This window comes from Peromyscus californicus, unplaced genomic scaffold (assembly GCF_007827085.1).
Source record: "Peromyscus californicus insignis strain IS unplaced genomic scaffold, ASM782708v3 Scaffold_3__1_contigs__length_106647218, whole genome shotgun sequence".
Classification (NCBI taxonomy): Eukaryota; Metazoa; Chordata; class Mammalia; order Rodentia; family Cricetidae; genus Peromyscus; species Peromyscus californicus.
The window spans coordinates 18,441,170-18,467,715 of record NW_026294551.1 but is presented as its reverse complement, the minus strand read 5'-3'; the positions used below and the strand labels follow the sequence as shown (position 1 = coordinate 18,467,715).

The window sequence follows — 26,546 nt, the reverse complement described above, 5'->3', positions numbered from 1 at the left end:
TCCAGCTGAGCCCCCACCCCCACCCCACCCCCCACCCCCCCCACCCCCCACTCCCCCCACCCCCGTCCATGGCTGCCTTCTCTCACCTCTGTCAAAGTAGAGCTCAGCTTAGCCCCCGAATGCCCCTCTTCCCTCAGTGTCTGTGTGTCGTGGTGACGGGTCTCTTCAGGCTACAGCCCTGCAGCCGCTCATGCACCTGCCACCTTCCAAATGCAGCGTTTCCGTACACTCACAGCAGCCTTGCATGTCAGCCGTAGCACTGCCCTGTTACACAGGAAGACCCTGCAGTTTGGAGAGGCAGGCGGCCCCAGCGTCTCCCCTTGGGTGAGTTTCCCAGCTGACTTAGACCTGGCTTTTGACTCCATGCTGGTATCTTTCTTTTTTATATATAAATTTATTTATTATGTATACAGTGTTCTGTCTGCATGTATACCTGCATGCCAGAAGAGGGCACCAGATCTCATTCTAGATGGTTGTGAGTCACCATGTGGTTGCTGGGGATTGAACTCAAGACCTCTGGAAGGGCAGCCAGTGCTCTTAACTGCTGAGCCATCTCTCCAGCCCCCACACTGGTATCTTGTCTAGCCAAGTCTGGGGAGCGGGAGATTCAGACCCCAGAGCTATACATTTAGAGTCACCAATTCATCTAGTAAGCTGGACCCGCTGCATTCTGGGAGGAGGTGGGTCAGGTTGGGGGTCTTTCCAGTGCAGAGAGCACTTGATACAACACTGAGTCTCCAGTTCCTGAGGTCTGGCCTCGGGGGAACCCGGTTCAAAGGGAGGCAAAAAAAAAAAATGCTCCTCTGGAGGCTCTCGGCCCTGCCATGAAGATGAGGCTGCACACTTCCAGGTGTCTTCAGAGAGGCAGGTGAGGGCTGAGGAGATGCTTTAGTGGGGAAATTAGTACTTGACAAGCATGAGGACTTGAATTCAAATCCCTTTGTAAAGCCGGACGCTGTCACATGAGTGTCTGTAATCCTGGTGGCACAGAAGGCAGAGACAGGAGACACTCCATAAGCTAACCTGTCACATGCAGAGGCAAAGAGAGTAGAAAGGGGGAGTTGAGACAAGGTCTCACTATGTAGACCAGGCTAGCGTTGAACGAATGAACTTACAGAGATCCACTTGCCTCTGCCTCCTTAAGTGCTGGGATTACAGGTGTGCCCTACCTTTAAGGCTGAACTATTTAGCCATATCAATAGTAGTTACAAAGCGTTTGGTTCAAACAAGCAAACAAAATCTCCAGAAACTCTTACTTAAAACCAAAATTATAGCCAAGCATAGCAGTGTACACCTCTAATCCTAGCAAGGTGTAGGGGGGAGGGGAGATGAGCAGGAAGATCATGAGTTCAAAGCTAGCCTGGGCTATATAGCAGGATATTTCAAAAATACCAGAACTGTCCTCTCAGGCACAATGTGTGACTTTTCTACACTGGTGGACATCAGCCAGCTGACATCAGCGTGACATCTGTGTGCACACGGCAGCACCGCCTTCTCTCCGAAGCAATTTCCATTCATCTTTTCACACAAATGCTATTGTTCTCCCATGACAGAGGCCCAGAGTCCTCCCAGCTCCTCAACAACATGAGCCTCCTCTACATATACTCAATTTTCCCACATTTAATTTGGCCATTCTGCTCGGCCCTTGGAGGGCTATTATTGCTCAGTTCTAGAATATTCTGTGGTAAACTGCAATGTGATATGACCATGAGCTCAGAGGTTGTCACGTGATGCTGCCTTCCTCCAGCCTCCAAGAGCACCTGTCCCCACCTGCCTTGCTAGAGTGAGGACATCCAAAAGAATCTGCAGCCTCTGAGCTGCCAGGATCTGGCTTCAAGAGGGCATGCGTGCATTTAAGCCTTAGAAGATCCTTCTTGTCATTTAGTTGCAGCCTGGTCCCCTGGCTCTTCTGTGTCCTGACAGGAGGGCTTTCCTCGAAGCCTGGGCTCCAGCAGAGGCTAGGCTGCCTGCTGCTTCAGTAGACTTGGTATGGAAAAGTTGGACCACAGGCGTTTGTAGTAGAGTACAAACTCGAGGATAAGGTCCTAAGAGGAAACCAGGGATTCCGTTTGAATGAGCCAGTGTGTTTACACTCCTTAGCTGTCATCAGCCACTACTAATAACTCATGTAGCCCAGGCTAGCCTCAAACAAGCTGAGGATGACTTGAACTCCCTCCATTTCCCAAGTACTGGGGTTGTTTTTTTTGTTTGGTTGTTTGGTTGGTTGGTTGGTTGGTTTGGTTTGGTTTTTAGAGACCAGGTTTCTCTGTGTAGCCTTGACTGCCCTAGAACTTGCTCTGTAGACCAGGCTGACCTCAAACTCAGATCTACATACCTCTGCCTCCCAAGTGCTGGGATTTAAGGCATGTGCCACAGCTGCCTGGCCCAAGTACTGGGTTTTGAACCCCGGCTCTCTTAATATACTTTCTGTGTGGCTTCGAGAAATTGATCTTTCTAAGCCACCTGTGGAAGCAGACACAGTAACCAGCTGCTGTAGGGATTAAATAAACCAATCCCAGGAACTGTTTAAAACTTGGGTCCTGGGGAGCAGAGGGGAGATGGGGTGCACAAGCCAAAAACAGCCTCTTTTTAAAGATGTTCTCACTCTGTGTGAATGAGTGCTTTCCCTGCATGGACATCTCACCACATGTGTGCCTGGTGCCCACAGAGCTTAGAAAACGGCACTGGAGTTACGCATGGTTGTGAACCACTGTGTGGGTGCTGGGAACCGAACCCAGCTCCTCTGCAAGAACAAGTGCTCCTAACCACTGAGCCAACTGTCCAGCCCTTGATTTTTTTGAAACAGGGTCTTACTGTGTCATCCAGACTGGCCTTGTTCCTGGGTGCTGAGATTATAGGTCAAAAATAACCTTTGAGAGCAGAGCCCGTTGGGAGGTAATTTGGGGACTCTGTCTCTACTTGCTTTTCGGCATACTTGTCTGATATCTATTTTTGATTTAGTGGGTTTCTTTGGCGAGAAGGGCTTCTTTTGTTGAGGTGGTCTCTCTATGTAGGCTGGCCTAGAATTCACTATGTAGACCAGGCTGGCCTGGAACTCCCAGAGATCCGCCTGATTCTGCCTCTTGAGTGCTGAGGTTAAAGGCGTGTGCAACCACTCCCAGTTAAGATTGTTGTTGTTGTTTAAAAAGAACAAAAAACGGGGCTGGAGAAATGGCTCAGCGGTTAAGAGCACTGGCTGCTCTTCCAGAGGACCTGGGTTCAATTCCCAGCACCCACATAGCAGCTCACGGCTGTCTGTAATTCCAGTTCCAGGGGACCTGATACCCATGGCAAAACACCAATGCACATAAAATAAAAATAAATAAATTTAAAAAAAAGAACAAAAAACAACTAATCACTTCTGGACATAATTCAAATGCTATTAAATGCCGTGCATGTTTTCAGGACATTCGCCGTGCATGTTTTCAGGACATTCACAAAGCAATGCAGTTATCCCTCTTATCCGAGCCCAGTTTGGGTTTTTAACCAGAGGCTAGTGAGGACGGTCCCTCCTTCCTTTGGATCAGAACCTGGCTGGCGGTGGCTGTCCAGCTGAGTCACAAGGCGGGTGTCCGCGGTGATCCTGGGACTTAGGTTTGGTGCCCCCTAGCGAGGCCTGAGCGCGGCCGAAAAACCCCACCCGCCGCCGCTTCGGGGACTGCGGTCCACCACCACCCTGGAAGCTTCTGGGGTCCAGGCTCGCAGTGCACCTGCCTGCCACTGAGTCACTCCGGCTGTCCCTCAACTACCCTCCCACTCCCCTTTTACAGAAGAATGATAGCTTGTGGGAAACGCGGCCATGTGACACAGTAGCTTAGAGATGGCAATGTCAGAAGATCTGAGTTAGAACCCTGCTTGCCCTAGCTACAAGGGTTACTCAACCTGTCCTCAGGTATGAGAAAACTGGGTGGTTGCACTTCAGAGATTATCCTGTAAACTCCTGGGGCTGGAGTTTAGAAGCCATCCTATTTAATTACCCAACTACCAAAGGGTGTTGAGGCCCCTCCCTTACTCAAGGAGCTCCCCAGAAACTCAAGCGCCAGTTACTGAACAGTTTTGCCATGAGCAATGAAAGATGCCTATTGTGTCTTCTCTTTAGCAAAAAATAAAACACAGCCCCAGACTGGGGACCCGCAGTCCAGGGAGGTTCCTGTGTCCCTTGGGAAGAAGGTTGGAAGATCTGGGAGTTAGGAAACACCAGGGCTTCTCTGAAGCCTGCAGGGGAGTTCTCACCAGGGAACGGCTAATTGGTATTTGTAGACTTCTTCTGCAAGTCAGTCCCAGGCAGGGAATCAGGCCCCAGCCCCAGTGCAATTGGGAACCTTGCTCCCAGGGTGGCAGGGTAGGAAGCCAGGGGGCATCAGTCAGGTCCCTGGTAGACTCAAGTATCTTCCAAGTCTGTCAAGTCCCTGGGGCACCTTGCCTATCTGGGATCCCCATTCTGCCCACCTTAAAGGTTTCCGGTGAGCTCAGCCGCTCTGTCATGGAAAGGAGCCCAGGGAAAATGGCAGACGTGTTGAAGAGAGCAAGCAGGGCTCCAGGAGAGCTCCAGAGGGGTCAGTGAGGGGGCCAGTTGCTGAGGATTCCCTTGTCCACCTCCCGACATTTTAGAGGGTCACCTGAGCTGTCAAATGGGCTGTATGGAAGACTCGCACTCTGCTGAACAGAAGGGCCGATGTCTTCCAGCTGGGAAGTCCTGTTCTTTGGAAACAGAAGGACCTGGGGCTTCATCTGCGCATCCCTGGGCCTCAGAAGGTCTGGGAAATGTATATGTCAGGATGAACACGGCGATGTCAACAGGGATACTTATCTGAAAGGATAGCCTGCAAGGGCGCCCCAGGGTCCTATGGGGAGCACACAGTGAATAATGCCCCTCTTTGGCAGGTGCCTGGTAAGCACTTCCTGATGCCAGGTCTTGGGGCTCTGAGGCATCAGCCCAGGCAGGTGCCCCATGGGGCTCTTCTGCTCTGTGTCATCAGTGTGGGTCATAAAGTTCAGGAAAGGGTCTCTCCTTGCTCTCCAGGGATCAGTTCTTTCTGGGGTTCTGGTCCCTCAAGGATGTTCCAGAACATTCTTTCCTTTTCTCACCATCCCTTTGTCCCTTCCTCTTCTCCTCCCTTCCTTCTGCCTTTCCTATGCTTCAGATGGAACACGGGGCCTTGTACATGATGAGCCAGTGTTCTACCACAGAGCTACATTCCTGTCTTGGCTTGGTTCCTAGGTCCTGAAACCCCAAGCTGACCCAACTCTGCCATGGAGGGTATGAAGAAGAAGCAGAATCCTAAGGACACCTGCCCTCCCAGGACTGGGGGACTTCCCTACTTACCCAGTTTTTCCTATTCCCCACAAAGGAAAATAGTGGCCCTTGAGATGTGCACAGTTTATTTATTTTACATAGTGAATAGTAACCTGTGTTTTTAAAGATGACTTAATTTCTGCACAGACCCCTGTAATTCATCCCACTTCCGGAGCGTGTGACTGGCCCTTTAGTCCTGACTTGAGGTCGGGGGTGTGTGCAGGGGCAGAGGGGTCGTTAGGAGCCAGGTCATGGCATGGATGGTGGCGTGTGAGTGGGTTGAATGAGATACCTGAGCCGTCAGACACACCCTGGACCATCATCCCCGACTGGTAAACTGCAGGCATCACCCAAATGCTTGAGTGATGCTTGGCTCTCCAGCTCCAAAGTTGGAACGTATAGAAACTTCTAGAAATAGCTGAAGACAGCCCAACATGGAAAGCAAGCCGAAGTTCACGTTGAGAATACAGGGAATGTGGCCATACCACCCTGAACGTGAGCGATCACTTGATCCTGTAATCTAAGCAGGGTCTGGGCCTGGCTCGTGCTTGCATGGGAGAATACAGGGAGAGACTACAAGGCAGGGATTCTTGCTTATAACCTCATTTACTTTTAAATTATTATTATTTGGAGGTGTATTGAAGATATACTGGAGAGGGGGCTGGAGAGATGGCTCAGCTGTTAAAAGCACTGGCTGCCCTTCCAGAGGACCTGGGTTCAATTCCCAGCACCCACATGACAGCTCATAACTGTCTGTAATTCCATTTCCAGGGCATCTGACACCCTCACACAGGCATACATTCAGGCAAAACACCAATGCACATGAAATGAAGATTTTTTTTTAAAAGAAAACATACTGGAGAAGAGACAGGTCTGGTGATGTAAACCTGAAATCCTAGCACTCAGGAGGCTGAGGCAGGAGGATGGAGAGTTTGAGGCTCACCTGTGTCTCAACAGTGAAATGAAGGGCTGAGGAGATGGCTTAGTGCATAAAGTGTTTGTAGCACAAGCGTCACGACCTGAGTTCTAGTCCCTAGAACCCACATGAAGCGGGACATGCCAGCACATGTGTCTGTAAACACACCCCTCCTACAGCAAACTGGGAGACAGAGACAGGAAATGGCTGAAAGAGAGGACCTAGCCTGGTGTCCACAGCAGGAAGAAACCAGGAGACCCTGCCTCAATTAATGTGGGCACAAAAGACAGATGCCCAAGGTTGCCCTCTCGCTTCCACCATATGCTGAAGCACCTAAGCACACATAAGTGGCATTCACACATACAAGTGTGCGTGTGCACTCACACACACACATGATTAAAAAGATAATATATTTAAAAAAAATAAAATAAGTGGTGAGTGGTGGCTCATGCCTTTAATCCTTGCCCTTGGGAGGCAGAGGCAGGTGGATCTCTGTGAGTTTAAGGGCAGCCTGGTCTACAGATCGAGATCCAGGACAGCCGGGGCTACATAGTGAGACTCTGTCTTGGAAAAAAAGAAAAGAAAGAAAGAAAGAAAGAAAGAAAGAAAGAAAGAAAGAAAGAAAGAAAGAAAGAAAGAGAGGGGGCGCTGGAGGTTAAGAGCACTGGTTGTTCTTCCATAAGGGCCTGAGTTCAGTTCCCAGCACCCACATGGCAGCTCACAACTGTCTGTAAGTCCAGTTTCAGGGGATCCGACACCCTCACACAGACATACATGCAGGAAAACACCAATGCACATTAAATAAATAAAATGGTGAAAAAAAAAAGACAATACAAGTTGAGCAAGCCATGGAGAGCAAGTTGGTAAGCAGCATTCTTCCACGGTCTCTACCTCAGCTCCTGCTCTGACTTCCCTCAACGATGAACTATGATGTGGATATTTAAGCCAAATTGGAAAAAAGAAGAAAGAAAGAAAGAAAGAAAGAAAGAAAGAAAGAAAGAAAGAAAGAAAGAAAGAAAGAAAGAAAGAAAGGAAGAAAGAAGAAAAGGTGGACAGTACCTGAGGAGCAACATCTAAAATTGGACCTCTGGTCTCCACTCTGAGCACACGCACACGTGAGCACACGCACCCTCTTGTGTGCTGGCGTGCACACGTGCACTCACACATGCATGCGCGCACACACACAGAGGCACACACACACACAGAGGCACACACACACACACCAATAAATTAATAAAGTGGAATACCTCTGTGTTGAAAAAAAAATTCCCTGGTCTACAGAGTTCCAGAACAGCCAAAGCTTTTACACAGAGAAACCCTGCCTCACAAAAACCAAACCAAAAATAAATAAATAAATTTGTAAAAATCCATAAAAACAAAGACCCATGAAAAAAACTTGTAATTTTAATGTAAGTCAGAAGGGGGGGGTAGAAAAAAATCCCTAGAGCTTATTGCGTCCTGGTTGTTTGTTTTGTTTTGTTTTTCGACTTGACCGAAGCTAAAGTTATGAGAAGAGAAACCGCGGTTGAGAAAACGGCTCCATCAGAGTGCCTGTGGGCACGTCTGAGGGGTATTTTCCTGACTGAGGATTGGCGTGGATGGACCCAGCCCACTGTGGGCAGCGCCACCACTGGGCAGATAGTCCTGGGTTGTCTAAGAAGGCAGGTGAGCAAGCCGTGAGGAGCAGGCCAGGAAGCCTCATTCCTCCATGGCCTCTGCTTCAGTTCCTGCCTTGAAGTTCCTGCCTTGAGCTCCTGCCCCGACTTCCCTCCGCGATGTGGGGCCTGACAGTTGAAAGATGAAATCAACGCTTTGGGTCCTGGTGTTTTCTCACAGCAGTAGAAACCCAATTAAGACAAAGTGAACTGAATCTCCAGGTAGGACCGTGCAGCCTTGGGAAAGCAGAGATCTGCGAACGGAACTGCCCTGTTGTCCAGCCCCTTCCCCTGTCCCCATGGTGTCCCTTTATCCTGCCCCTCTTTGCCCAGCCATGCTGGCCCCTGCCTCTAGTGTACTTGTGGATTCTAATCTCCCTGCCTAACTGCGGTCTAGCTTTGAAAGCCAGTCTATCATTTTCTCAGGTACACTTCTTGAGCCTACACCTTCCTTTCCATCTGCTGCACCCACGATCTAGTTGTGACCTTTGAACTTTCCCCTGGACCATGGCTGTCGCTCCCATGCCAGCAAGCATTCTTTTGTTCCCATTAACCCTGCACACTGCTGCCAAGATCACCTCAGGGCACCTCTTTGGTTCTGTCCCTGCTGGTGAGCAGAGTCTAAACCAACCACTTCACCCTCCTCCAGACACTGCTGTGCCCTGCAATTTACTCTGTTTGTCACTGGCTGGGTGGATTCTTTTGAAGGGGCTGGAGGAGGGTGCTAACAGCAGCTGCAGAAGCGTGTCTCCTGTCTAGATGCAAGGCAGGAGGCTATCTATCGTTCAGAGGGAAGATGGTTCGCTCTGCAAAAGTGCTCCCTTGACTTTGTGCCCATTTTCCCTGTTTGGGGCCTTGGCATATAGCCCAGTTGACAGACTGCTTGCCTAGGGTGCAGAAGCCCTCGATTCCACCCTCAGCACTGCATGAACAAGGCGTGGTAGTGACTAGTTTATGTAAACCACCCAGGAGATGGAGGTTCAAGGCTGTCTTTGGATGCATAGCTAGTCTGAGGCCAACCTGGGCTACCTGTGATCCTGTCTCAGAAATCAATAAAAGGAGTTCAAGAGTCAGAGACAGGAGCTGAGAGTGGGGTAGGGGTGTGGCTTACTGAAAAAAGATACAGGCTTGGGGGCTCAGCAGTTAAGAGCACTGGCTGCTCTTCCAGAGGACCCAGGTTCAATTCCTAGCACCCACATGGCAACTCACAACTGTCTGTAACTCCAAGATCTGACAAAGACATACATACAGGCAAAAAACAACAATGCACATGAAATAAAAATAAGTACAGTTTTTTAAATACTTTAAAAAAATACATGTTCAGTACTAACATAGCTGATAGCCAGGCAATCCATAGTCCCAACCATTTGGAAGGCTGAGACAAAAGGCTCCCTTGAGCCCAGGAGTTTGGAGAGTTGGTTTTGCAGTCAGTTGGCATTCACAGGACGAGGCCACTCACCATTTCCTGACTAGGGAGATGCTGCAATCACCTTCCCTCCAGAATGGTGGAACCACCTACTGGTCAGCAGCACTCATCAGTGCCGTGGAAAGAGTAGGGACTGACCGACCATAAGTCAGCTGCTTCCTCTGGCGGTTGTGGATATGAGCTAACGAGATGGCAGATGACGGGGATATTGAACACTCAGTGAGAGTGAGCATCAGTCTTCTGGATGGGAAGTGGGGAAACTGAGGTCCTCCTACTGTGACTTGGGGGACGGGGGGCCTCTCTCCTTGTCCCTAAGAAGTCAGGTCCCTGGTCTCAGCATCCCACCTGTAACACACACTCTCTCTCTCTCTTGCCTTATTTTTCTTCACGCTTTGAACCAGTATGGCCGAACCTCGACAGGAGTTTGACACAATGGAAGATCATGCTGGGGGCTACACTCTGCTCCAAGACCAAGACGGAGACATGGACCATGGCTTAAAAGGTCAGTGGACAGCCATGCACAGCAGGCCAGCCACAGTGGAACACAGTCTGTGTTGCTTCAGCAAGGGCTGGCAAGAAGGGTTCAAATCCTGGTTTTTAAAGGAGCGATTCATACTATGTCGTATTAGATCATTAGGAGAGGGACCTCTCAGTTTGAGTGGGCTAAGAAAAGTCAAAATGTGAACGTGTTTGAAAATTCACTTCCCCAGACAGTGTGACAAGGATTGAGAGGAGAGGTTGTCCTTCTCAGCTCTAAAGGAGCCTCTTCAAGTCCTTAGCTTCACAAACCGGCCATCCGGACTCTATTGGGCAAGAATAGGTTACTCTGGGATTCTGAGTCTATCCACACTAATGAACTGCACCAAGAGTGGAGCATGATGGCGCTGGTCTGTAATTCCAGTACTCAAAAGGTAAAGGCAGGAGGATTGCTGCAAGTCCAAAGCCAACCTGGTTTCCATAGTGAGTTTCAGTTCACCCAGGACTACATAGAGAGATCCTGTCTCAGACTATCTTAGAGAGATGGTTCAAAGGTTCAGAGCACTTGCTGCTCTTCCAGAGGACCCGAGTTGGATTCCCAGCACCCACATGGCAGCTCACAAAATCTGTTGTCTCCAGCTTTGGAGAACCGACACCCTGTACCTATATGGCATTCACAGATTCACACACATATGCATAAGTAAAAATAATAGAAGTATATTTTTAAAGCACTTCTTAAATTTAGTTTCATTAATTAAAACTGCAGTCTGTAATGTAGTCTTCTGGCCACATGGACTTGGCCTGACCTCTCCTCCTCCAAACTCACTGGTTGTTCATTTTGCTGTGTGCATGTGTTCAGGAGCTGTGGGGGTGCTCAGACACCACACACACACACACACACACACACACACACACACACACACACACACACACATACACGTTCTATGCTAACACTCTCCACACTGCCTTGCAAGACAAAAATCCAGCAAAGTTCATCTATATTAATACACCACACACATTCACATATTCACACACACACAAACACACACACACACACACACACACACACACACACACACACACACACAGTTGCTACCCCTTGGAAGGTGCTGTGAAACAAGTGTGTTGCCCTACCCATAGCTCCCCCCAAAAGCTAAAAAAACCTAAGTGATTTTCACGAAATGAAATCTTGCTACTGGGGTTTAGAATGAGCTGTTGGAAGGTGTGCAGACTGCTCCGACGGGCACAAAGTGTCACAGTGCTAACAACGGTTCAGAGAGTGACAAAAGACTGTTTTGAATAATGGCAAGGGCCTGCACGCTGAATACCGGAACAGAGAGGGTGTCTAAGTGCATGCTAAAAGTTGGAACAGGACTAGATCCCGCCAGAGAGGCTGTGGAGTGGGGGAGGGGGCCGCACACGCTCATGAATTAAAAGGTGCTGATGTGTTACACTTCCCGGCCCTTCGAAGGGGGGCTTCTTCTCCCTCTTCCTTCCCTCTAAGGATAATGTACATGATGAGGATGGGTGTACAAAGTGACTCTGAGGCCAGCCTAGGATCCGTGAGACACTGTGATCAAGAAAATATAAAACGGGCCCTTCTTTGGCTGTGCTCTGAGTGAGGCTGTGAAGCGTTTCATCCCTCACTGTACTTGAACTCCATATGTCTTTCTTTGTGTTCTGCTTTGCACATAGAACCAGCCGCCCCCTCCATCACCCTAGGACCCCAGAATATCACTGTTGCCCCAAGGGACAGCATCTGTCTCCACTGAATGTCTCAGCAGCCCTGCAGCCTAGCAAGTACCATCCATGCTCAGTGCTCCCCACCCACTGGTTCGCCATAGCCCTGGTCAGACTTCATATATCGCCCTGTAGCTCCCTGGGGACCTCACGCCGTCTCACTTAGTCTAGACCTCCTTGACACAAACCTCAGGTTTACCTCCAGCGGTTTTGTGACCTGAACACGCTCCCTCTTTGTCCACTCGTCCATCACCAAGGACACAGAGGGTCCTACTCTACCTTGCCCCAACTGTCCTGGAACTCACTACGTAGCCCTCGTTGGCCTCAAACTCACAGAAATCCCCCTGCCTCTGCCTCCCGAGTGCTGGGATTAGAAGTGTGTGCACCACCACACCCAGCCCAAGGGCCATTTTTTGTTACAGTACTGCCTGGGCAAGCACGGCCCTCAAGCCCCTCACCTGTGTGTGTACAGCCAGCCGGCTGAGACTGGTTCTCGGGCTTCACGTGGTTGAGAAAACCAGCCATCGTGAGTATATGGCTTCCATCTTCAAGCTCTCTCATGTATCAGGAAGATGGGTGCCTAGCTAGGCACAGCTGTGTCCTGAATTCTGTCCGAATTCTGTTTTCAAGGACAGCAGATTGACTGGGCTCCAGGTGGGACCCCTCTTTGCCAGAGAGTGGGTGCTCAGACTGCACCTGATGGGGGTGTTAATCTCTTGTGGAGCATGAGGTGATACTGGACTTCCCCCCATGGCCAGAGTCCATTTGTCCATCTGATACAGAGGACAGCTGGCTCTTGGAGCCTCTGGAGATTCCCAGTCAGCATCTGCACCATAACAAAAAAGAAAAAAGAACCTCCCTGTTGATACACAGGGCTACCCTGAGCCCTTCAACCAAGGCGAAGACAGACCGACAGAATGGCCGTCGCCTATTGTGGGTCTCACACGCCCTTTAAGCATGGCTCCAGTTACAAAAGCCTAGTAGTTAGCAAAAAAAACCCTTCAGCCAATGCAGGCATGGAAAGCAGGGACTTCTCCTGCACGGAGGTGGGTGAGTTTTCTGAGCTGAGCGCTGAGGCGCTGTGACCCAAAGCCTGAGAGGCCACAGGGGAGGGCTCTCTGAGCATGCAGGAGCATGCTTTCTAGATCGGCTGCCAGGTTGTCCTCAGTTGGACCTGGGTGATTAAAGGCTTTGTCTTCTCCCACCCAGGAGCAGACACACATCACCCACATCTTCCTCCAGGGACTGCAGGAGTGGAGTATGGTTGTGTCGGGGGTGGGGAGTGGGGGGAGGAGACTGGTCCCTTCATGGTTTGATCATGAAGCTACAATATCCACACTGAAGGTTCCTCTTGAGGTCTGAGGGCTCACTGTATATGTTCCAGAGTCTCCCCCACAGCCCCCTGCCGATGATGGATCGGAGGAACCAGGGTCGGAGACCTCTGATGCTAAGAGCACCCCAACTGCTGAAGGTGGGGCCTCCCTACTCCCCCCACGCCCTTCAGCCTGTCCTTGCCTCGCTTTGAGCTACCCCTCCAGCTGCACCCTCTGCTTCCTGTCCTGCTGGCTGCTGTACGCTTACGCAGTGCTTTGCAGGCCAGTGCTTTGCGAGCTGGGCCCAGCTTCTGTGCCTGGCTCAGCAGTGTGCAGCTTGAGCATCATCGTGTGTGTGTGTGTGTGTGTGTGTGTGTGTGTGTGTGTGTGTGTGTGTGTGTGTGTGTGATGTTCCATGCCTGGAGAAGCTGGGCTGCGCGGCACAGTAGGGCTCACGCACAGCTCAGGAGGGTTCCCATCCTGTATCCACTACCTTCCATGACCCCCTCAGAAGCCCCCACCTTTCAGGGATCATCAACCAGGGCCCAGAATGCTCATTTGGCTGAGGAGGGAGGCAGGTCTGACATCTCCCTGCTCATGTGTTAGGAATGGTTTTGGTGTGGCGTCTTCATTTCTTGGGTTCTGGACTTTGGGCATGGAGTATGTTTTCTCTCTTCTAATCCATCCACTCCAGATATTTGGTGTCTGGGTTGTCGTGAAGCTGCTTGTCTCTTTCCTGAAATGCTCCCTGGTCTCTCTTGCTTCCCATGTGGGTCAGTCAAGACTATACTACATTTCACCTGGCAGTGGTGGCGCACGCCTTTAATCCCAGCACTTGGGAGGCAGAGCCAGGCGGATCTCTGTGAGTTCGAGGCCAGCCTGGGCTACCAAGTGAGTTCCAGGACAGCCAGGGCTACACAGAGAAACCCTGTCTCGGGGGGGTGGGGGGAGGAAAAAAAGAAAAGACTACCATATTTGGCTGCAGAAAGCGGAAAGCCCTCCTAACTGAAGAGGCTTATTTTCCTGCCTCGCCTAGAAAGACGTCTGCACATGCGTAGAGCCCCCGCACCCAAGTGTCATTTATGTGCTTCTTACTCATCCTCGGCCATCCTAAGTGGTTGGACTGTTGCTTCATAGTTAAAAGATGGCAGCTGCTCCCAAACACTGTATCCTCCTTGGAACCAGGAGCTGGTGAGATGGCTCAGAGGTTAAAAGGTGCTTACCACACAAGCCCGGTGACCAGAGTTCAATCCCCAGGACCTGTATAAAGAAGAAAACAGACAGGGGCTGGAGAGATGGCTCAGGAGTTAAGAGCACGAACTGCTCTTCCAGAGGACCCAGGTTCAATCCCCAGCACCCACATGGCAGCTCACAACTGTCTGTAGGTCCAAGATCTGACACCCTCACACAGGCAAAATATCAATGTACACAAAATAAGAATAAATAAGTTAAAAAAGAAAGGAAGAAAGAAAGAAAGAAAGAAAGAAAGAAAGAAAGAAAGAGAGAGAAAGAAAACAGATTCCACAAAGCTGTCCTTGAAGCTCCCACGTGTTATCATGGCATGTGCCGACATAGACACATTATGCACATGTTCCATAATAATAAATGAAAGCTGGGTGGTGGTGGCACACACCTTGAATCCCAGCACTTGAGGCAGAGGCAGGTGAATCTCTGAGTTTGAGACCAGCCTGGTCTGTAGAGTGAGTTCTGGGATAGCCAGAGCTACACAGAGAAACCCTGTCGAAAGAAAGAAAAAGAAAGAAAGAAACAAATTTTTAAAAGGAAAAGAAAAGAACCAGTGCAAAACAAAGTAGCCGAAAAGACCCCCAAAGCCAGATGTGTTGCCAGAATTAAGAAAATGAGAACTTTAAGTCCAGCCTGGCAGTTTCCACTTTCATTCATTGGCCAGAACTGGGTCTCTGGCCAGCAAGGCTGGGATGTTGGGCATCTTTTTTTTCAACCTATTGAGTAGAAGAAATGAAGGAAAAAGGACACTGAGAATGGCGTTTAACTAACTGTCCATAACACTGTCCTTCCGTCTCTCTAACCGCCCGAGGAGGTTGGATCGTCCGCTCTGAGCCCTTTCTGCAGCCCGGCACATTGTTCTGGAGTTCTGTTACAGAATGAGAATTTGGCCTCCGCATCTCCCCCAGCATCTGCCTTTGGATAAATCCAGAACATGGCTGTCAAGCTCCTGCCATTGGCTTGGTATGCTGGCTCATCCCTGGAGGATGCAGGTGGCATGGCCCTTAGCCTGGTGAGAACATCCTGGCCAGATTCCCTTTGCCCTCCTGAAAACCAGTGATGCAAGACATTTCCTGCTCATCCTGTTCGGACAGTTCTGCAAGCTGTCTGCCACCCTGAGAAAGGCTTGAAACTCGATGCCAAACCTGGGACCGGCTTCCCAAACACGGCTTTCAGTACTCCATCAGCACTGTCCTGGAAGAAACCCCCCCTCATGCAGTCCGGACCTGTACATGCGTGGGCCCCACATACCTCACTCTCGCCCTCAAGGAGGGAGGCAGCCCAGGCTGCGTTTTGCCAGCAGTTTTATCGGCACCAGAGAGGATCATAGTGAAAATAGCCTTTGTGGACTAAGCTGTGTGGAATTCTGGGAGTCTTTTAGAGCTGGCCACTCCTTAGGTGTGTGTGCCTGTCGCGCCTGGTGGAGAGGCAGAGGGAGGGTTCCAGAGGACTTCTGAGCCAAAGTGTTTCCCTTGAGGAGATGCCGCCCCCAACTCCTAGCCTGTGATCCCTATCTCTTGCCTCCGCTAGAAAGCTGGACTCTGGACAGAACCTCTGGCCTGGTTGTTGCCACATAGGGAACTCTGTGCCTTTTAATTGGGTGTTAGGAGCTTGGGGAGGCAGGGAGTTAAAACTGGTAGAAGTTTTTAAGGTCACCAAGAGATGGCACTCCTGTTCTGTAAATGCAGAAGCAAAGGCTTAGAGGTGACAGAGTGCTTGCCCCAAGCCTCACAGGAAAATCACCGGCTCACTCTCACCCTCAGCTTCCTCACACTGCCGGGGTCCCAGCTGTGGGCACCCTGCATTGCCAGAAAGACCACACAGCTGCCTTCAGGACTTCATCAGTTCTCTTTAGGGGACCCCCCCCACACACACCAATCATGCTATGTCCTTGTAGTACTTACATGTCCCCTCTAGGCTTTCCAGGCAGGTGACTTGCTGCCTCACTTCTGATAACGTACTTCCTGGGGAAATGGGAGAACTGTGGCCCTGCTTCGAGCTGGCTTTTCTTGCATGTGGCTGGCAGGCCCTGTCCCTGCACTGCCCCTGTATAAACAGGAGGGTGACTGTTGGTGGTTTCCAGACGTGACTGCGCCCCTAGTGGAAGAGAGAGCTTCCGACAAGCAGGCTGCTGCCCAGCCCCACATGGAGATCCCAGAAGGAACCACAGGTGAGGGTGACTCCCAGAGCCCCAGGGCCGCCAGAGCCCAGCTGACCTGCCTTGAACAGGTCAGCCTCATAGACAAGTGAAACAGATATGTAAGTGACTCTGACTTCTGGGGATCTTGGCTAGTTAGCAGTGGCTGCCTTGGAGTCTAGCTGCTTCCCACAAGGGTGTAGAGTCCTCGGATTCTGCCTCAGTCAACATGTCAATTAGAAATGTTCTCAGCAAGATTCTCTGGGGAAAGAGAGGATAGACCTCTGCCGTCCTCACAATTTCTCTGGGTCCAGCTGTAGCAAGTAGCAGGTCGCCCTCAGGGAACAGTTTGCCTTTGGAGCACCCAGCATGCCATTGTGACCCCATAGCTGGATCTTTTTGAAGGTCTAATAGGCTGGTCCTGGAGTTCAGGAGTGTGACCACACGTCCATTTCTAGGACTGTGCTGCGTTCCAGCCCTGTCTCTGTATCCTGTTCTACCCATGGGGTGATGGGGGCATTGGTCAGAGGGCACCCTAGCCGAAATCGCGCTGGGCTTGGGGCTGCTCAGTCGTTCATAAGTCAGCCTGTGCAGGGCCCTAGACAAGAGTCATCACATCCCAGAGCCCCGGATAGCCTTCCCCACATGTCCTCTTCCAGGGGCTCACAAAAAACTCTAGTGTGATAAACCTGATGTGTCCAGTTACTTACCAGGAACTGCCTAGTCACTGCTCACGGGACACTGTGGCAGTGGAGATGGGAAATGCCCCTTCCTTTGGATGGGCTCTCTGCAACCGTGCTAGCTAGTTACTCTTTTCCTCGTGGTGATGAATGTCTGACAGAAGCAACTTAAGGTCTGTTCGGGTTCACGGTTTCAGGGGATGGAGTCCATGTGACAGGGAAGGCATGGTGGCGGAGGTGGCGGTGACTGGTCACGTTGCATCTGATGTCAGAAAGCAGAGGGTTGAATGCTGGTGTTCAGCTGGCTTTCTCCTTTTTCCCCAGGACGTCAGCCCAGGGGATGGCGCTGCCCGTATTCAGGGTAGGTCCTCCCTCCTGTGAATACCCTCAAAGACACACAGAGGTGTGTCTCCACACCCAGAGGTGGGTTCCAGCTCCATCAGGTTGACCACAAAGAGTAAACATCATAGCAGTCTGTAGTAAGCTTCCTCTCACACATTCACTGAGAACGCTCATTACGGAGCAAGCAGTGCCATCCCTGTCTTTCAAAATGTGTTTCCGCTTTGCAAAGTGATTGACTGGCAGTAAGATCTTCCAAGACAGGTGGACTAGATGTTCTGAAAGCCTGGCCAGGCCTCAGCTTTGAGCATGAAGGATGCTTGAAGGCCACAGAACACCTTATAGGGTGACGCCATGGCTGACTTGACTTTTGTCTCTTGGCTATCCCTTCAAAGTCTTGTCATTGAAGAAATTTGTCTTCTGTCTGGGATGAAAACTATCCACTTTCTCATCTCTTCTGGCTAATCAGAAATGCTTCATGGTCACAAAACAGCCTGCAAAAGGCTGGGATGCAGCTCAGTGCCTGGTTTAGCATACATGAACCCCAAGAACTTGATCCCCACTGTTATGCCCAGATCATGGGGACCCCCAAAGGACCACCACAGAGACCAAATCCTATATGTGAAAGCAAAGAGCCTTTATTTCAAGCTCTGAGCTTGGTCCCTCTGTCTGTCTGACACAGCGGTGAGAGCAGAGAGCCCAGGCAGGGTAGGGTTTTTATCATAGCAGAGGTTGGGGTGAGGGATTTCCGGGGTTCAGGACCCTGATTGGCTAGGGGTATCTTGGTAAGAAGGGGAAATAGGTATGTGCTAGGTTCAAGAACATCTGGCTATCTTATTTAATGGATGCAATGTTTGGGATGTTAGGTACTTCCCCATCCTTGGGTGGATCCCTGGGTGGTGTCAGCTTATGGCTTTTCCTGGATCTGGGTGTTGCCTGCCAGTAAGCCTGTCACAGAAGCTGTGTCTGGGCTTCTAGGCCTGTCCTGGCAGCTGTGTGGTCAAGCTGTTTCGGGGTTCTCCACACTCACCGTGTTATTAATTAAGTGTGATGAGGGAAAAAAAAAACACCACAGTTTATAAATGCTTATCAGAAGGGCCAGTCTGATGTGATGGTCAGGCCCACAACCTTGTTCTAAACCAGTCCCCACTCTGGGCTGGTGGGGGCAAGAGTGTAGGAGGAGGCAGTGGCTGCTTCCCACTCCCTGCAGGAGCTTAGAGGCTGCCGTCTCTCTCATGGAGACTGTCTTAGCTTCTCGTAAGTGTCCAGACACCTGGTAGAAACAACTCCAGGAGGAAAGCCTTATTTAGCTCATGGGCCCAGAGGGCTCACAGTTGTTCAATTCCATGGCCTTGAGCAGGGCATTCTGGTAGCGTGTGTGGTGGAGGAAGCTCTTCCCCTCTTGGTGGACAGGGAGCAGAGGAGTGTAGCATTGGGCACGCTTTCTCCTTCATCAGCTTTTGTTCGTCACTGCCCCAGCCCCAGTTCATGGGATGGTGCCACCCACGTTCGAAGCAGGTCTTCACTTCAGTGAATCCTATCTGTAAATACCCGCAGATATAGCTGTTGGTTACGCTGCGGCGCTCGTGGCTGGCCGCTGCCCATGGCTGGTCGCCGCCACCCACATCGGTCATGCCGACAGATGTGGCGGTGGCAGAAGAATCACAAGCCATGGTTACCTTTCTAGAGCTTTATTGGTAGAGAGGGAGAGAGAGACAGAGAGAGAGAGAGAGAAACAGAGAGACCGCGCGGAGGGAAGAGGACGGAAGGAGAGAGTGCGGAAAGGAAGAGAGAAAGGGGCGCACAGAGGGGCCGCCCGCTTTTTAGGCTGGGATACCGTCACAGGCTGGTGATGTAATTAAGGACAGAATCCTTACAATAGCCACGTGTGTGCCTCAGCAGTTCCCGAGGTGGTTCCAAATCTAGGCAAGCTGACTGTGAAGGTTAACGACCACAGAGACTTTTCTTGAATCCATCCAGATTCTTCCCTCTCGACCCCTATGTCCTGCTTCCATAAAGACTGACGCCTCTGTCTCGGACTCTGAGGGATATGTCATCCCTCCTCTCAGGGATCTAGCTGCAGCATCACCTCTGTGGAGGATGACTCTTTCTCACTAGTGACCCGTTAGGCGTGATCTAAGATGCCACCTCTGGCTGTGCCCACAGTTCCATGGGAAAACACAAAACAGTCATCCATCTTGGCTGGACCGCCTGCTCGCAGACTATCACAATGCTCCTTTGCTCAGCACTGTAGCAGGGCCGGCCCTCCCCTCTCCGGCTGTGATCCTGGGCAGGGCCCTGACTGCAGTCCACCAGCTCGCAAGCCAGAGGGAGCAGAAGCCAGGTGTCTTTCTCTAGGCGATGCCTTGAAGACCAGGGAGACAAGCCAGGCATGCCGGCACTTGACTGTTATCCTAGCACTTGGGAGGCAAGGTGAGAGGATCAAGAGTTCGAGACCTGCCTGGGGTACATACTGAGCGCAAGGATAAGCTACATAGCAAGACCCCATGGAGCCACCGCAGCCCCGGGGGCGGGCCAGTCGCCTCCTGCTGGGTTTAGAGTTGAGCGGGTTTCCAGCTGTTGGTTGCCCTCACTTGAGCACATGTCTGCTGCTTCTTGGTGCTCAGTGAAGCTGCCCAACGATGCTGTGTGACTTGCTACTGTGGGAGGCCTGTCTCCCTGGAGAGCAGGGGACCTGTACCTCCCTGAAAATGCTCCCCCACCCCACCCCCGGGGAACATTCAAAGTTGTTAGTGGTCCACCAGTTTGGCCTCACACCCGGGGCGGGATGTCACAATCGGGCACTGCAGGGGAAGATGAATAGACTCTCCCAGTGCCAGGACAGTGATGGAGTCCTGGAATGCCTCCTTATGTCTGGTAAGGACTCCATGGCTGCTTAGCTGGATTTGCTGTGGCTCTGAGCCTGTCTTCCGTTCCCGTAATCTTGCTCAGCCCAGATCCACACTTGGACTTTGCCTTCCCAGACAGTTGACACATATGTGATCATTGTTGTGTTATCTGACAAGGGACTGTCACCAAAATACCTCCTGGGTATCACAGAGGACCTAGATGGGTCTGAGCTGATAACTGGTGGGTGGAGAGCTTCCAAGTCCACTGCCGCCTCACTGTGGCTCCACCCTCACTCAACCATCTGGCTAGGTGCTTACCAGGACGCCACGTGACTGTGCGGTGACCCAGGCTCTTTCCTTGTTGTGCCCTCGGTAGTAAGTGAAGTGAAAACCGGCTTGCCGTTTTAGGTGCAAAGGCCGAGCACCTCAGTCCAGAGACAAGGCTGACGGCCCAGCTGGCACTGTGTGAACATTTCTCGAAGGCAGCAACCTCTGGTGTGCCTCAAGGCCTTGAGGTCAGCATGGGCCAGCTTGCTTCATAAACCCTACCGCTAGACTTGTGTGTGTGCTATCCCACAGCTGTGTTCTGATTTCTGTGTTCCCCCATAAGTGTTTACCAACTTGAGTACTGCTCCTGTGGTCTGGAACTTTCTCAGCCTTCTTTATTTGGGGTGACTGTCAGCTCCTTAAGTAGAACACAGAGACCCCCAAAATCTGCCCATAGGCCCCGTTGGCCTTGCTCCAGCCAGGTAATGCTGGTTTCAGGCGGCGTGATGCGTGAGGGGTTTAGAGGGAAGACACTTAGCAGCCTGAGCACCTCCCGCATGTCAGACTCTCTTCTCCATTCCTTCCTATCCTCCTACAAGACAGACCCGAATACTATCCTGAGGTTCCCGATGAGGAAATTGGCTCAGAGAGACCGGGCAAGTGGCGGCTCCTGGGTCCACACCCCAGCTACCTCACCCCAGCAAGCACAATCTCTCCCTGGGCCCCTGTCCTCCCAAAGTGCTGGCCAGGGCAGGCAGTGGTTGTGAGAGTCCTGGCGTCTCTGTGGAGCCAGGCGAGACAGCTGGACCCCGGACCCCTCTGGAGAAGCTCTTTCCTCCTAGGTCGCAGTCACCTGGAAGGTGTGTGGTAGCCGTGGGTTTTGTCTGGGCACATCTCGTCACCACTGTCCCTAGCTGCGGCCTTTGCAGAGTGGAGCACAGCAGCTGACCTTGCAGGGCACATCCCTCCTGCACGTTTCATGTGAGAAGCACAAGGTACAGAGAACACGGGTCACAGCAAGTAGTAACTGTCTGCTTCTGTCCTCTCCCTTTGCTGCCTTGGACCAGCTGAAGAAGCAGGCATTGGAGATACCCCGAACCTGGAGGACCAAGCCGCTGGGCACGTGACTCAAGGTCAGTAGTCCGAATCGCCTCTAGGACTCAGAGATCAGGAGGAGGGAGATGGGAGCACTCAGTGGGCTCTGCCTTGAAAAGACATCTTAGCCCTGGGTCCTAATTTGCAAGTCCAGGAGACCTGGGCTCTGTAGACACAGAGTTTTCTTTTCTTTTTTTTTTTTTTTTTTTTGGTTTTTCGAGACAGGGTTTCTCTGTGTAACTTTGCACCTTTCCTGGAACTCGCTTTGGAGACCAGGCTGGCCTCGAACTCACAGAGATCCACCTGGCTCTGCCTCCCGAGTGCTGGGATTAAAGGCGTGCGCCACCACCGCCTGGCTGACACAGAGTTTTCTAATACCATTCTGATTCGTTCCTGGGGGTGGGGGGTGATGGAGGGTGGGAGAGTCCTGAAGGAAACGGGCCTTGCCTAGCCTTGTGATGAGCACACTGGGTGATGCTCCCACAGTGCCCTGTGACCTGTCAGTCACATCACCATGGAACTTGTCCATTCGAGCTTCCTTCTCCATGGTCTTCACGCCTTATTCTAATTTTCTTCTCAGGAACCAAACTTCTGTGGTCAAGACAAGTACCTTTCTGCAGCTGTTTATCAAAAACACATTTTTTAAAAGAATTTTTAAAACCTTAGAGAGTCTTGATTTTAGGCAATGGAGACCTCTGGTGTAGCTAAAGCATGAGTTAGCTTTGTTTTCAACCATTTTTCTGGATAGAAGAACTTGAGTGTCCTGTATAACAGGGAGGCTCACAGACGACAGAGGAGCTGGGAGGTGGTGTCCTTTCCTCTGTAAAATGATAGAGCCTTTGTCCTCTGGGTAGCAGGGCTGGCTGCCTGTGAAGGCTCTGCCTCACTGACCTCTAGCCTAGTTCACCCCCCTTTAGGTGACTTGGACACTAGGCTCCTGAGGAGGAGGAGTTGGGGGAGACAACTCCTTTTTGTTTGGTCCTGTTTACCTTGTGCCCCTCCCCCACTCCCAGTGAGGCTGTGTCTTGAAAGGTTTGGGTTCTTTGTTTGTTTGTTTGTTTGTTTGAGATGACTTCCCATGTAGCCCAAGCTGGCCTCCATTGGTATCCAAGGATGACCTTGAACTTTTGATCTTCCTACTTCGGCCTCCTGAGTGCCAAGGTTGCAGGTATGTGCCTCCACACCCAGTATATGCAGTGCTCGGGACCAAACGCAGGGCTTCGTGTGTGCCAGGCAAGCATTCTGATAACTGAGCTGCATCCTGGCCCCTGTTTCATGTTTACTGAGAAGTTTATAGTATCCTAGAGACTGAAGAGATCATTCTCCCAGCCCAGATCCTCCTCTAGGAGTTTTGATTATGCTTAGGTTCCTCATCAGTTCACTTGCACAACAAAGAATGCTCACTGCGTGTGTTTACTGTGTGTGTATGTTTGAGGCCTCGCCTCGACTTGAATGGAGTCTTTGAAGGGCCTGTGGTATATCAGACTGCAGGACACCCCAGTCAAAAATAATTTCTAGAGAGCATCTTCTTGAAGGTAGTAGAGGCCCCAGTCTGTGGGGTGGCACTCATGGGTGGTAGCTGCCTTGGCCTCTGGTCCATGAGCCAGCTGGTACTGGGTAGCCGGACCCTGCTGGTTTCCTACTTCAATCCTTGAGCCCGATCAAGGGCCTCAATAAGGCACCTGATAAGGAGCAGAAATGGGTGCTTTGTCTAGACAGTAACTATTCTATATAGAATGCATGATTGATCAGCTGTCATGTGACAACCTTGACACTGGGACCATAAACGAATGTCACTGTGAACTCAATCTGTCAGAAGGAAGGAGAGGGCCGGGCTGGAGTTGGGTCCCTTGGTAGTGAGCCAGCCACACTGATTCCCACTGGGTTACAGACAGAGGTTTAGTGGACATATTACTGGTGTGTGTCCAGAGTTACACATACGTGTGGATACACATGTTCTCCCACTCTCCCTCCCCCCAGACTTCTTTTCTCTGTCCCCAAAGTCTTTGAGAATATGATAGGTTTTGTTAGAGGAGAACTGGGGAGTTGTTTGAGATATTGTGTTGGGACCAGATAGGATGTTCAAAAAATTCCGTTACCTAAGTGTGGTGGCACATGCCTGTAATCTCAACACTTGGAAAGTAAAGATAGGAGAATCAGGGGTTAAAGGTCATCCTTGGCCACATACTGAGTTTGACACCAGCCTCAAGTATAGGAGACTCTGTCCCAAACAGGCAATCTAACAGAACCAGAGGGTGCTCATTGAGGACCTTATTGAGTCAGTAAGACTCAAGTGGACTCCCTCATCCCTAACGCACAGCCAGATACCCTAAAGAGGGTTTTACATGAATATCACATGACTGATCCAGGGAAAAAACAACATGCTTAGACCGGCTGAGCTGGTGGGCAGTGTGCTGGGTGAGCAGTTAGAACAGGGGTCCCAATGCTCCTCCTGGCTCACCTGAGGCAAAAGACAGGCCATGAAGGTTGACCACAGAGCTATACATGTCCTGCCGTTCCACATAGAGGAATCATACTGCCGTCAGTTAGCAAAGCTCCATGCCAACAGTCATAGCTTGTGAATTTTCCAAATCAGAGCAGGGCTAGAGAGGACAGGTAACTTATGATGTCACTGGTTTCACCTGCTCAAAGGGGGAGGAGGGAGAGAGAGAGAGAGAACACAGAGATCACTGTCATAACCCAGACAAGGCCACTGGGAGCCCAGAATCTTCTGGGAGCTTGGGTTCTGTAAGTGGTAGCTGAGCATGCATCTGAGCCCATAATCACATGCTGGGTAACCACAGAGATGCCAGCAGGCTCTGGCCCAGCCGAATACCAGAGGACCTCAGAGGTTACCGAGTCTCAGTCTCCCTTTTATGGACAAGGACACTGATGATGCCCAGAGAGGGTCATGCAGCAAGCTAGTGGCAGACAGACCAAGAGAACATTTATTCCGAGCGATGAGCTGGGCCCAAGATAGGCTCCTGTCTCTGTTGGGAGAGTCCTGATACCTTTGAGGGGTCTTTCCTTATGGCAAGTACTGTGGTCCCCTTTAAACAATATCTGTTCCCTTGTTAACCATTTACCACCACCTGCCTCTTCAAGCAGCAGAGAGAGGTGCCTGAGAGGCTCCCGAGCAGGAAGCTTAGTGTTCAAGTCCAGCCCGGACTGAGCACAGAAGTTTCTGGGGTCTCACTGCCACCTCTAGGTGAAAAACAGTCAGGTACTCCAGGCTTGGCCATCACTCACTGTCCCCAGAAGCACCCCACCTGCCCAGCCCCTCCTCCACCAGCTGGTCCTCAGGAGGCCATCCAGGAGTAGAGACCAGAGCCTGTCAAGGTGGGCCTGCCCATTCTGAAGCCCTCCTCTGCTGGATATCTCCACACAGAGCCAGAGAAGGTCCAGATTTTCCCAGAAAGTTGGCTTGGAGGGCCAGGGCGCCATGAAGGCCAGGCTCCAGACCCAGGGATCTCAGATTGGATCTGCCAACCGGTGTCCACGGTGTCTGGGGCTCCCTTCCTGCCACAAGGCCTCAGAGAGGCTACATGCCAACCTTCGGGGACAAGACCTGAGGATGTAGAGAGAAGCCACCCGGCCTCTGAGCTGCTGCAGCAGGAGCCGCCTCAGAAGGAGGGATGGGGCAAAGACAGGCTGGGGAGTGAGGAGGAGGTGGATGAAGATCTTGACATGGATGAATCATCCCAGGACTCCCCTCCCTCCCAGGCCCCCCTGGCCCCTGGCAGGACAGCCCCTCAGGCTGTCTCCAAGGAAACCACTGGCATGCCTGGGTCTCCAGATGAGGGTGTCATCCCACTTCCTGTTGACCTCCTCTCCAAAGTCTCCACAGAGACCCAGGCCTCGCAGCCCGACGGGCCTGGCGCAGGGCCCATGGAGGAAGGGCCCGAGGCTGCCCCAGAGTTCACATTCCACGTGGAAATCAAAGCCAGCATGCCGAAGGAGCAGGATTTGGAAGGGGCTACGTTGGTGGGGGCCCCTGGAGAGGAGCCCCAGGCCCAGGGCCCCTCTGTGGGAAAGGGCATCAAAGATGCTAGCCTTCTGGAACCATCTGAGAAGCAGCCCGCAGCTGGCCTGCCAGGAAGGCCAGTCAGTCGGGTTCCTCAACTTAAAGGTCTGTGGTTTAAAGCCCTCTCACTCCTCCCCTGGCACCTTCCAGGCTGTGGACACTGTCACTGAGCTTCTGGCCTTCCTGACTCCCGTTCCTTAGATTCCAGGAGAGGCACTAAAGCCACCGCCTGGGCCGCTGCCCCCTCCCCAGCCTCTGCCCTGCAGCCTCTGGTAGCACCTTTCACGCTTGCCCCCACTGTGCATGTCACCAACACCTGGCCCTGTGCTTCCTGCCCTGTTTGGCTCTCTGCCCACTTGACGTATCCACCGTGGCCCACCAGCCCACGGGCGGCTAGTGGACACACTACATAGAGTGGATAACAGTGTCCCTCGTTTTTTGGAGGCATGTGATGCATTTTTACATTCACGATCTAGAACCTTCCCAGCGCTCTGAGTAGGCATCATGAGCCCCACTTTTCAGATGAGGAAACTGAGCTTCAGAGCAGTAAATTGATCTTCTGGTAAGCACCCAGAGTAAATAATGGTTGGAGTCAAGTTCAGAATCCGGTTAGGTCTGCTCTGAAAGGCACCCTCTTGCCATGGTCCCCCACATCGCCTTCCAGGAGACTCAGGAGTGTGTCTTCCTGGTGCAGAGCCGCTGAGTTCGCCTGCCTGTCTTCTGATGCTCTCACCGACAGACAGCATGTCACATTTGACAGGTGACAGCCACCCCTGGGAAGTGGCTAGCAGCCCCCAAACCTCTCCCCGAGTCTGCTTGCAGCAGAATGATGAATAAAGCATATCTTCCAGGTCCAGAGTGACCCTCCTGTCAGTCAGGGACAGGCTGGGTCCCTGTGACAGGCTGGGTCCCTGTGTGCAGCCCCATCTGGAACCCTTTGGAGGCTGCAGGGTGAGAGCAGCCTCTAGGCAGCGATATTCGTGGCTTTAAGGTTTTAGAATACTTGGCGTTTGGGCCTTCGAGACGGCTCAGTGGGTAAAGCTACTCGCCACCAAACCTAATGATCTAAGTTCCATCCCCAAGACCC

At 51.5% G+C, this 26,546-nt stretch overlaps 1 protein-coding gene across 3 annotated transcripts in view; it reads left to right on the top strand.

Annotated features, from left to right (window-relative positions):
- The window catches only part of Mapt (microtubule associated protein tau), a 101,264-nt gene that overhangs the window by 43,641 nt on the left and 31,077 nt on the right, over positions 1–26,546 (top strand). Inside the window, exons 2-6 of one of the 3 annotated variants that reach the window (XM_052759680.1) lie at positions 9,684–9,795; positions 12,895–12,981; positions 16,152–16,238; positions 21,408–21,473; positions 24,824–25,564. In XM_052759680.1, coding sequence (XP_052615640.1) covers positions 9,696–9,795; positions 12,895–12,981; positions 16,152–16,238; positions 21,408–21,473; positions 24,824–25,564 — 1,081 coding nt within the window. In that variant the 5' untranslated portion in view covers positions 9,684–9,695. The remainder of the gene's footprint in view (positions 1–9,683; positions 9,796–12,894; positions 12,982–16,151; positions 16,239–21,407; positions 21,474–24,823; positions 25,565–26,546) is intronic. The other 2 variants (XM_052759678.1, XM_052759679.1) reach the window with 2 other exon arrangements.